This window comes from Fukomys damarensis, unplaced genomic scaffold (assembly GCF_012274545.1).
Source record: "Fukomys damarensis isolate Sample0158 unplaced genomic scaffold, DMR_v1.0_HiC HiC_scaffold_1, whole genome shotgun sequence".
Classification (NCBI taxonomy): domain Eukaryota; kingdom Metazoa; phylum Chordata; class Mammalia; order Rodentia; family Bathyergidae; genus Fukomys; species Fukomys damarensis.
In genome coordinates, this window is record NW_022900913.1 from 58,660,384 (window position 1) to 58,672,883 (window position 12,500).

Genomic DNA, 12,500 nt, shown 5'->3' on the forward strand with positions numbered 1-12,500 from the left:
AATACAGAAATGAACAGAGAAGATCAAAAGTCAAGACCTGGTTGGAAAGAGGGGTCAGAAGAGCCCAGCGTTCCATGAAGATGAGCCTCTATCAGTGGCTTCTAGAGTAGACATATCCCAGCTTTGGGGGAACCTACTTTGGGGGCTATATCTGCTTTTTTATGAGTGAAGTGATATCTAGTAATATCTATTGAGCAAAAAGTTGGGTAATAAAGTATTTTCTTAATTCTGTGAATACAAGGAATAACATTATATTATTATACTTTTCAGTCATTCCCAGAAATGTCTTTGTTATGTAAAATGTTACTTCTATTTCACTTTGACTTAAATCATTTTGTATTAACCAAAAACAGGCCTCTTATAAAAGGTCAGTGTGATCATTACCTCATGGAGATTATTTCTCTGTGAATTCAGGATACCATTATGGATTGCTTTTCTTGAAAATCAATTTATAAATAAATGGTGCAATGAATTCTGGAATAATGCATTAGTCATGGACATCCAGGGTGCTTAAGACAATTTAAAAAAACTAATTGGCTAGGGCCTGGGGTTTAGCTTAGTGGTTCCGCTGCCTGCCTCTCAGGCACACCCAAGTTCAATCCCTTGTACCAAAAAAAACAAACATTAAAAAAAAAAAAACCCAAAACTAATTGGTTAAGGTTGCTATAAGAAAGATAATAAATTCTTTTCCTAAAAATGTTTTGAACTGTTTTGTTTAAATGAATTAAAATGGTGGGTATGAGGGGTAGGTAACCCCTTTACCAGATTGTTACAAGAAATCAAAAGCAGCTTAGCAAAGAGATAGAAATGGAAATGTGATATTTACCAGGGGAAAGGAGGGTTTTGATGTGGAAAAATATAACTCCCGACCTGTTAGTTGTTAGATATGCTAAGTTCATGGTCTCACAACATCAAAGAATAAAATCACAAACTTGGAAAGTTAGAAAAGGTTTATTGGGAAGAAGAGAAGAACAGCTCATAGGTTTCCAGGAGGGATCACAAGTGGGTGGTCAGGGGTAATTTATACAGTAAAATCACAACATGGGTACAATGTGGGCCAGACTCCAACCAACATATAGGATTCCAAGTATAGTTGCCCAGCTAATACTAATCCCATAGGGAAATCAGTCACAGGGATAAATGGAAAGAACAAAGGAATTCTTAGAAAGGAGGGGAGTGTGTGTCCAGGTGTTTGGTCCCCCACCTGTGTGTCTGATGCCTATCTGGACCCACTGGATTGGGTGGCTATGGTTACAGTATGATCTCAAGCTTCTGCTTATCTCTAGGGATCCTCGTGGTCCTGGCCATTCCTTCTCCATCCTAAGGCCTGGCTTTCTTCAGGTTTGCCTCCCACCACAGTTCTGATGCCTTTATTTTTTTGTACTGACTTCCTTGAGGGTCTGATCCTTCTCTGACTGCACATTAATCTTTATCTAACTTAGCTGTCTATGCTCAGATCCATTTTTCTAATAATGTGATTAAATAAAATGAAACCAGCCTTCATGTTAGCAAATCCCGTAAAGAGGAAGTCACACTTGGCCTTTGATTGTCTTCTAAAGACTGAGAGGCTGGGCAGCCAAGAGCGCCATAAGCATAGCTATAGAAAGGGCAGGTTCAATATTTTGAAAGCTTGACCAAATTAAAGCTTTATTAAATTCATGAAAGAATCCACAAATCTCAGCTGACATCTCTTAATACTGCTTGAATTGCAGTTCCCGGTGAGGTAGTCCTTCCTAACCACATGGCTACTGCTTGCCCTTTGAGATCTCCAGCTCACCCAGGGAGATTGTGCCTGTCCTGTCTTTCAAGTTTCCTGTAGGCTGCCTCTTCTCCCCTCTGACAAGTACCAGACAAATATAATCCTTGAGGCAAAAAAATGCATTGCAGAGGTTGTCTGTTTCTGCAGCAAACTTGGCAGCCTAAATACACTTCAAGATTCAAACAAGCACGTGGATCACTTGGGATTGAGGTTTAAGTGCATATTCCAAGTCAGTAAGTCTCAGAAGGACCTTAGAGTCTGCATTTCTACCTCGAGGTCCTTGTTCTGAAGATCATACTTTGAATACCAAGGATCTGAAAGACCTGGTTTCAGATTCTGTTTTCTCACAGCCTCAGTTTTCCCTCTTGTAAAACACAGAGCTTTGGATCCTTTGTAATTCTGGCTGGCAGCAACAGCATGAGGCCTGGTGTGTGGAAGCCCTGGTGTGTCTGGTGTGCATGTGTTCTGAATTTTCAAAGATTTGCATTATAACGCCATGAAAATAAAACAAAAGTTGAGCTCAAATGAGGTAGAAAATATAGTCTGTACTCTGACAAGCCCAGTGTGATTATAGTTTTATTTACCTTGTGCCAACATTCAAAGGTGTGGCTTTAAATAAGTCATATGATCAACAAATAAACATGTACTGCCCTTCCACAAATAAGCTACCTGGGTGGCTTATTTCTTTCCATTGCTTGGTCAGTGGAAATTACCAAGTACCAATAAGTAACAAAGCATTGTCACAAAAGAGTATCACTGTTAGATCTTAAATGTAATTTTAACCAGAGTACAAGTGACGATAATATACCACTTAATATAACATTATGTTGTTGTTGTTGTAAACCTGCCAATGTGGAGGAATTCAAATCCATTTTGAAAACTTTCTTGTTTTTCAAGATCCCCAGGACATTCCCTTCTTAGTGAGATCTTCCCTGAGGGCCACCTCTGTTCTCTCTTCCCATGTACACCCCCTGTGGAGCTTGCACAGACTAGGCCTCAGATCACCTGGCTGTGTGTCCGCTTGTGTACTGATTGAGTCATGAGCTCCTGAAGCCATGCCAATGACTAGCATGAGAATGTAGGGACCTAGAGCCCAGAGACACTGACACATTCTTTAGCACTGTTTGCCCTTGTCAGGTGATCCCGTGTGGCCTGGCTGCTCCCCTCTGGCTTACTTTTTTATAAGCCACTCTCCGAATTATAAACTCCATTCTCTCCAGAGTCAAAATTCACAAATCTACAAGGCCAGGCTGTTATGCTAGGAGGAAGGCAGGAAGTCAGTGGTGCTTAGGGTACAAGGTGAGGACCTGAATTTTCTGAGCTTGCCCAGGTGCTCAGATCCATTATTCTTAAGCAGAACAAGGTTGAGGTAAAGCAGAATCTCTGACCCACACCTAAAGAGCCTCCTCTGTCTGTAACACCTGGCTCTTGATTTGCATATAATAGGTGTTTCCCATGTGAGCTCAAGAGAAAAAAACAGTGCTAATATTCAAAATAATTAATAACACGAATAGTCTGGGCACCAGAGCAGGTCTTTTGTAGCTCTAGTCATTTCCTAGTGCCTCAGACTTTAACTCTTTAGTTTCAGGTGAAAGGAAGGTCATGGAGGTCCCATTGGAAGATTCCATGAAGTCTCAGCTCCGAGAAAGATCTCCAAGTTTTAGTCAGAGGGTTATCATTTTGCCACCCTGATATGCCAGTTTGTATCTGATAGATGCAATTGCCTAATCTAAGCCTCGATTTCATCTGTGAAATGGGTTAGTAATACTTTGTAGGATTGTGGTGAGGATTACAAGAACCAAAGTATGATGCATTCTTCAAAGAATGCTTGACACAAACTGATGCTCACAGCAGGGACAATTGTTAACTATCATTAAAAGAAAGTCAGTGGGTGACTGTCAAATGCAGGCAGCTCACCTCTGTATCACTCTTGCTTTCTGCATAGAGTGAGGATGGGAACCACAAGAGGCCTTGGGTTAGGGTTGCTGCCCTGTCACGCTGTTTACCTTTGGGGTGGATGGGAGCTGCAGTATACAAGGGGCAAGGAAAAGCTTTGTTCCTGGTCCTGAAGACACAGAAAAGGCTTCTAAGTCTTTACATTGCCATAGCCACGGGCTGTGCCAAAGCCACAACAGCCTGCTTGCTGATTTTTAGGCACTTTCAAAGACACTGGCATGACTATGAAGACACTTAGCTACCAGTTAGCTTTTTGAGGCCTGAGTGGCCAACTTGAACCTCTTACCTTGTAAATAAGAGAGATGCTGCATATGCATTTCCCTGGATTAGTCTATCTGCATCTGCAACTCTCTCCACTGTGCCAGAGATACATTATTTAAACCACTGATGGACACGTATCTGGTCTCATGATATGAGTAATCTCTACTGAGAAGGATAATCTAGGCATAGTTGCATAGCTGTGGCCCCAAGAAAATTATACCCACCACACCCAGGCAAAGGTAGACCACACACCTCTGCAGTCTCCCAGTCTAATTAGAAACACCTTTGGTTTTGTCTGATGTTACAGTTATTCCCAGCATACACCACTCCCTGTAGCTCTGTGTACTCAGTTACCTACAAAGCTCACGTCACTGATGGGGTGGTCATGAGACCTTGCTGAATGATTTCCTTCTGAGTCTCCTTGCTTCATTAACTGTGTAGTTACACTGATTTGTGGCCATTTAAATTCGTTATTTCCTAAAGTAACCTTAAGCAATAAATAAACCAATGTTTGCTTTTACTTTCTTACTTTGATGTCACAGTGTAGCTGGAATATGTTTAGAAAATAGTGCTTGAGTGAAGCAAGGGAAAAAGCAGAAATGGATAGAACTTGAAGTGGCAGCTTCTTTATTGCCACATCTAGATATAACAAACCTTATTAATTGTGTTATTTTCTCTAGACACTGTATATCCTTTTTGTAAAAAAATTTTTTTTGAGCCAACATTTGCCACACTTAATATTATTTTATCCTGACAAAGATTTTAGACAGGGTTGGTAGAAGTCTGGTTTCTTAGAAGAACAAAATGAATTAGAAATTTCAAGTGTGTACTCCTGGCAACACCAAGAGGAACCTCTGTCTAACTCTTGATTTTCTATTTGTTTCCCCTATAGACCAGAGCGGAGCAAGCTAAGTTTAGTCTCTCCCAGTGTACTAGTAACTCTTTCTCTTCTCCCTAAGTTCCTTAAGATCCAGACTTCAAGATTTTTTCTGGATGAGTAGAGCTAGAGATAGTTTTAAAATGAACTATAATCTCTAAGCCTACCTCCCCAAATTCCAAGGAAGAGCAAGGGTTTTCAGAAGAGCCTAGATCAGTTATGGAAAACCTTTCAGAGACTTGAGTGCCCAAACTGCAGCCCAAACCCACTTATTTTTCAGAAGGCCAAAACTGCAATTAAACCTGAGGTTTAATTCATACTGAGGTTTTAGTTTTTAAAAAAGCAACTCTACACTAACAACTTTTGTCTTGAGAAAAACACAATAGCACACATGCCGTAGGTTTGCCACTACTGCTCTAGAGAGAAAGAACCCATAGAACCCTCCAGAAGGAAGCATTTTAAGGGTCTGGCCTCGGGAAAGGCCATCTGCTACAGGCAGAGATTTGAAACACTCTGGCAGGCCCACTTTGACCTGGGAGCCCTTGAGCTGGTTCCTTATCTTGGCCTTATCTTGCTTGGGGCTGCACTGGGCATTTGGACCAAAGGTGGCCTGACCATGAGTCAAACTCCAAGTTCACTGCTCCAAGAGACTTCTCATTCCTGCCCATCCCCAAGAGGCTGATATGGCATGTGACCATTGTGTCTTCTCTGTGAGTTGATAATGGAAATGACTTGCCATCAGCCTTTGCAACTGCCCATGGCAGCCAGTGGTAGCTGGCAGAGCATACTTTCCTATTTGAAAGACGATTACTGTATCCTGATATGTTTTCTGAGATCTTTTTCCCCATGGGAAATGCTGGAACATATTTTGTGCCTTGTTCATTTGCTGTGACATGTGTCATTGACTTCCAATCTCTGACATGTCTCTTTGTTTTCTGTGTGTTGCAGGCAGCATAGTGTACCTCGGGATGATGGTGGGGGCGTTCTTCTGGGGAGGACTGGCAGACAAAGTGGGAAGGAAACAGTCTCTTCTGATTTGCATGTCTGTCAACGGATTCTTTGCCTTCCTTTCTTCATTTGTCCAAGGTTATGGCTTCTTTCTCTTCTGTCGCTTACTTTCTGGATTCGGGTAAGGTTTTCTCCTTCATATTTTATAGTAATGTGTTATTCATAATTGTGCATGTGCTTCCCCATAGAGAACTTCATTACCAAGGAATTATCTCTCTTTTTTATTATACTGGAAGTTTAACCCAGTACTGAGTTAGACTTCACCCTGAGCTACGTCCAAGCCTTTCCATCTTTTAAATTGTTTTTAAAATTTTATTTTAAGGCAGAGTCTCACTAAATTGCTAAATTGCCCAGGTTGGGTTCAAACTTGTTATCCTCCTGCCTCAGCCTCCTAGAGTGCTGGGATTATAGGTGTGAGCCACCACTCCCAGTTCAGAAACTATCTTAATACATTTCCTCTTCTGTTTTTGTGTCCTCCTCACGAGCCACAGTGCTGGTTCTTAGAAATGTGATTATCAGCCTTTTGAATCTGGGATAGAAATAAAACATGCCTGTGTTCCCAAGGCCAGTGGCTTTATGTATCACTTCAAGGAAACTGATACTGTTTTAAATGGAATGCTATTTCCATACCAGAGCACATTTATATATGTGTTTCTTCTGAAATTTTAACTTAAGAAAGAAGTAGCTCTACATGTTATTATGAAGTAAAGATCCCAAACATTTAGAGATACTCTTAAATTCAGGGTTAGAGTGTCAAGTAACTGGGTTTATTGATCTGTGTTATTTGAATGCATTGAAAGAGGTATGAGATACACAGCCTGCTTCTTGAGACCTAAGTTCTTCCTGTCAGTTCTGCTGAATGAACAGAAGTTGTGCTACTCACCAGCTACAGTGGTGGAGGACAACCAGCCATGCAATCCTCTTTGAAAAGTTTGAAGCTCCACCCTAAGTAAACCCACTAGCTTGGGAAAACTCAATGGCTTGATTAGGAGAGTATAAGAAACTTGGTTTTAACTTTTAAAAATTATAGAAATATAACATTTCTGATTTATACTTGAGAATTTAGAGATACTATTTTCAAGGTGAGGCTGGAAACTATTTTTTTTTTAAATGTTTAATTGTAGAGAAGGAGATAGAGCTGGGTTATGAATTTGAGAATTTAGCAGTGGTGGCTGTTGATACCACATCACACCCTACAGAGCACAACACAGTGGTGAGAAGAGGTCAGGCAGCCCCAGCATGTCTTATACTCACAGTCCTGCCTCCTACAGCTCCTCATATTCTACACCGTGCACGTCATGGGCACTTAGCAAACATTTTACTGATTTGCACAGATTTAAGAAGGTTTCCTTAGAGTAAAGACAGCGCTTCCCACCAAGCAAAGGTGGAAAAACTTTAGGAAGATATAAAAATATCTGGTCCTTAAGTGGAAAAAATGGTCAGAATCAGTAATTTCCTTTGTGATGAGGGGTCTTGTCCCCAGCAGAGGACAATTTCTGTGAAATTGGCTTCATGCAGGGCTGACACAGTGAGTGTCTTAGTTACTTTTCTCTCATTGCTGAGACAAAACACCCAATACCCAAAGTTAAAGAGGAAAAGGCTTATTGCGCTCAGTTTGGAGAGTCTTCAGTCCATAATCAGCTGGTTCCAAGGCAGGGTGGTGTAGCAGACAGGAATTGCAGAAGAGTAACAGTTCATGGTGGGCAGAAGATAGCAAAGCAAGCAAGCAAAGGGAGAAGACAAGCCTCTTTCTGTCCCTTGTACTGTATCCAGGCTATGCGGACTAGAACGGTACCAAACCAATCAGTGGACTGATTTAGTAATCACCTATCCTTAATCCTAGTGCCCTTAGTCCTAGCATTGCACCATGAGTCAGTCACACAATCTAAATTCAGCCACCTCTGAAACAGCCAGTCTTATGACTGGATGAGGCCTTAGCGGAACATCTAAACCTAAGCCATAACAGTGAGGTATTTTGGATCATGAATTCATAGGCTTCAGCAGGCGCCAGTGTAGAAAGAATTGAGCTACCTAAAGAAGAACAAGTAGTTTTCAGGGCTATTTGTGAAAAGATCTTCTCAATGAGTGGGCATGGGACAACATATCCTTGTCACCTTTTATTGCCTATATAATACCACCAGCCTGTCAGGAGAAGGCTGACAAACTAGGACCTGAACTTTGGGTCCCTTCAGCTTGCAGTCTTCTCCAAGAAATTTCAGTGACATCCAGAGACCCAGAAGTATCTAACTGTGGTCAAATTGTTTAGGCAATTTTAATTCTGATTTGTATCGTCAACCCACTTGACTATAGAGAAAAGGGGCCATTATGGTAGCTGCAAAACACTCCACACCAGTGGCTGCCCAGAAGCTAATTTATAGGCGATATAAAACCAGAGCTTACTTGAGAGTATTCATATCATCCTTATCCCTATCATGGGAAGATTATCCTTCAGCCAGCAGATGAGGGCAGCTGAAAGCAAATGAACATAATTTACCTGGAAAAGCATGGGCTGGGTGTTGCTGACACAGGTAGGTACTATGAATTGTGATACCAGGGGATAAAGAACTGTAGCAACTTTGTGAAGTTGGCACAGGCCTGAAAAATCAAGACATCCAAGCACCCCTCACCCCTGCCTTCTGCTGTGGGGACTGGGAGTTCCTCAGATTTATGAAGGAGAGATCATATTCCCACCTTGCACTGGGATAAAAAGAGATAATGTTTTGGAAATACACGGTAGAGAAGAAAATGAGGGATCATGTTTAACATTCACCCATGGTTTGGCATTTCCTGTTCCCCCTATCCTCTCCCCCAGTTCGTGCAACTGGACTGTCTTGTGCTCTGTGCCTCAGTGTGACAGCAGAAGGCCTGGAACAGGGGAATCTTTCTTCCTGTGAAGTTCAAGCCTTGCCATGAGAGAAACAGAAAGGACTAGTTCTGGATGAAGGCTTTGAGAGAAAGCCCAGAAAGTAACATCAAAACTTGCTACTCTGCAGAATAGCGAGGGGTTTCCCAGGCCAGGGGTAGGACTGCGTGGGGATGAGATGTGAGCAGTCATCTGCAGAGTTTTGTGGGATGCAGCAGCTGAGGGAGGAAGCACATAAGAAATTAAATTTGAAAGAAATCTATTAGCCAAGGCCCTCCAGAGACACAAAACCAACAGGATGGATAGATATTTGGACAGACAGACAGACACAAACAGACGGGTGGGGATTTATTAGGAGAGGATGAGGGCCCTATAACTGGCTGCCTGCAAGCTGGAGACCAGGGATGTGGATACCATGGCTCATTCTAAGTCCAGAAGCCTCAGAACCAGAAAAGCTGAAAATGTAACATTCAGCCTGAAGCCAAAGGGCTAAAAGCCTGGGGAGATGGGGCACTGAAGATTTCAAAATCTACAGAATCTAGAATTCTGACATTTATGGACAGGAAAAGATGGGTGCCCTGGCTCCAGAGAGACTGGGCAGGTTCACCTTTTCCTCCAGCTTTTCCCATGTCCGACCTCAGGGTGCTGGATGGTGCCTTCACATTAGGACAGATCTTACCCACTGGGCTGTGAACTCACATACCAGTTGCTCTCCGGGATACATAGGAATAATGCTCCCCTGTTATGTCGGTTCCGGTAACGGGGGTCAATACTTCTAATCGGGGATTTATTCAGTACTGTCCCTGAGTCTGTGTAAAGTCTTCCCATCCTCCAGTTCCAATCCAATTCAACTACTCCTGAAACCCTGTCAGACTTCTCAGGGGTGTAGTGGAGACTCCCTCACGCTGTTGTTCTGGTAGCGGAAGGAAGGCACCAGAGCACTGTCCAAGCTTTGCTTTCCAGGGGAGGCAGATTCAGAGCCTCTCAAAGAAAGAGAAAACAATGACAGCACTGTGAATGAGAAAGCAATTTCCACTTAATGGCATTTCTTGCTTTTAAAGGCATATAATCCTTTATTCAATCTTTATTCCCATCACTTATGAACTCAGTGCGTAAGCAACAAAAATTGATTTGTTTGCTTTTATTTTGCAGACCTGGCTTAAACCCAGGTCTTTCACACCAAGCTACATCCCTAGCCTTTTTTTTAACCATTATTATTTTTTTTAATTTGGAGACAGGTCTCACTAAGTCACCAAGTTGAGCTTGCAGTCCTTCTGCCTTAGCCTCCCAGAGTGCTAGGATCACAGGCGTGTGCCACCACACGCCACTAAGCAGCAGAAGTTTGATATATTCCCTTTGTACTCGTATATTCTTTATTAGGACATAAGCCAGAGAATTAAAATTCTCCTGCTGGAGACTTTCAATAAAAGATCATTTTATATCTCCACAGTTAAGCAGCTCCCTCCACTCACATCTGGTCAGATTTTGACATTGAGGGAATGAGATGGTAGAAGAAATAAGGTTCCACAGGTTGGGGGTGTTTCACAGTGGGTCTCTGCTGCTCAGACCCTCCACGGTCCTCTGTCTCCCAGGAGCATAGTGCCTGCCCAGACCTGCACTTTGAGGTTCTGTTCCCAAGCCCTCTCCCTCCCCACCTTCAAGAGGGGTTTCCTGAGAGAGCTCACAGGGGCTCCACCGCAGCTCCATTTTGTCTCCTTGGCAGTACTTATCATCCATGCCTGACAACCCTGCCTCCCTTTCTTCCTTCCTTCCTGTTTCTTTGTTACCTTTTTCTCTTCCTTCCTTTCTCTCTCTTTCTTTCTTTCCTTCCTTCCCCTCCTCCTCTCTCTTTCTCTCCCCTTCCCCCCCCCACCTCCTCATCAAAGGCTTAGGATTCTGTCTCGTTCTGCACACGTTGCTTTCAGCATTTAAGGGTCACTGGTTTCAGGGCCTCATATAAAAGGCCTATAACTTACACACATCATGTATACTTTATTTTTTAACAGCCTCATAAAGGGACTTATTAGGCAGAATTTTAAAAGTACGCACTCAAAGAAATAGAACATGGACCCTCAAGCCTGCAGCTGGGAATATTTATGGGTTTTTTTGACAGTAGAAATGTGTAGAATATGTGAATCTATAGAAAGCTAAGGCTTGGTTTATTATAGGAGAAATCATGGCCGTCCACAGGTAGAAAGGTAAGGGCTCACTTTTCCAGGTGAAAGGATGGCACATTTCCTCCTGTAGCCTGGATGTACTGTATACACTGTGAGCACTGTGTACGTAATTGTTATACTGAATTATTCAGGGAGTGATGACAAGGGCCTGCGCATGCTCAGTACTGATGTGATTGCTTTCCTGAAATATTATCCATCCCAGGTTGGTTGAATCCACAGATTCAGACCCCACAGATAGAAAGGTGGCTGTGTGGCTGCTGTGAAGGACAGGAGGCACAGCAGGGGTAAAACAGCGTGAGCTTGCAGACTAGGCTAGTTCATTTTGGTGTACCGGAAATAAGCTAGGAAGCTACAAAATTTTACTTGACCACATCAGCAAAAAAGTTCCACAACAAGTGGACAAAACCTAACTTGAGTCCTAAACACAAAATTCTGGCCCCTCAGTTAGTCCCCAGATTGCAGTCACTTTACACCCAGGATACCAGGTCCCCGTGAGGAAGGATACCCTACACTGATAAGAATGTATTCTGTTCTTCTATCTCACATTATTCTACAAAAGGCCCAGGGACCTCTAACCAGGGAGCTTGGGAAAATAAAGCAGGCTTCTGGGGATTTACCAGACCCTGGCTGTGACGGGACACTAATTCCAAGTGACCCAAAATGTCACTGTGGTCCACCAGTCCGAGTGGGGCTTTGGGATGTCGGATGATCGGTGGGCTTTTAGCGCAGGTCCCTTTCACAGTGACCCAGCGGTCACTGACTCCGGCTTCTGCTTACTTCGTACCTCCAGAATTTATTACTAGGACAGCCCTATCTGCACTGGGCAGAGCCCCAACTTGGTAGAGCACCTGACCACTAGGTACATTCACAGGGTACTGTAGAACCCAAAGAGACGTCCTACAGCACCAAACCACACACTTCATTTGGCACTTCTTGTTTTAGGCTAAAATTTACCCAGGTTCGTGGTTTCATCATCTGTATGTGCTTTCCTCTGAATTCACCAAGCCGAGTCTTGAGTATCTCTTCTTAGAAACACAAATATGCTTAGCTACCATATTCTATGTGACTTAAAGTATTTGTTCAGCACAAAGAAAGACTTTCCTGCTGAGGATGACAGTGTTTTGTGCGAATGAGGAGGAAGTCATCACCAGTTACTCATCATGCCTTTCACTTTCCTAAATGAACCTTTCATCAAGGAACAGGCTTATCCCTCTGCTCTTCTGTTACAGAAAATTAGGAAGATGGGAAATGGACTTGGCACTATTGATTCATTTCATTTGTCCTAGAATTAAATTATTTGTTTCCAGTCACTGTTAATAAGGGGAATGATAATGCTGGGCAATGTCAGGATTGGGAGGTTCCACTAAGGGCCTGGCATTGCTAAGCACAAAGGTCAAGAGAAAAATATAACAGCAATGGGAATGAAAATGAAATTTCAGGGTGCCTGTGTACTGTAAGAGAAAGAATAATAATTTCTTCCTTTGTGGCAGAGCCCAACAAATGTATGCTTCGTAGCTCTTAGCAGTATCCATTCATTCATTAACCATATTAAATTATGGTAAGACTGTCTTAGCTTTGCAGAAATGGTTATCACTAAAT

The 12,500-nt window shown here is 42.6% G+C and overlaps 1 protein-coding gene across 4 annotated transcripts in view; it reads left to right on the forward strand.

The window, feature by feature from the left end:
- Window positions 1-12,500, forward strand: part of Sv2c (synaptic vesicle glycoprotein 2C) — a 206,865-nt gene that overhangs the window by 89,063 nt on the left and 105,302 nt on the right. For all 4 annotated transcript variants that reach the window (XM_010619116.3, XM_033761491.1, XM_033761488.1 and 1 more), the window contains one exon: window positions 5,802-5,982. In XM_010619116.3, coding sequence (XP_010617418.1) covers window positions 5,802-5,982 — 181 coding nt within the window. The remainder of the gene's footprint in view (window positions 1-5,801; window positions 5,983-12,500) is intronic.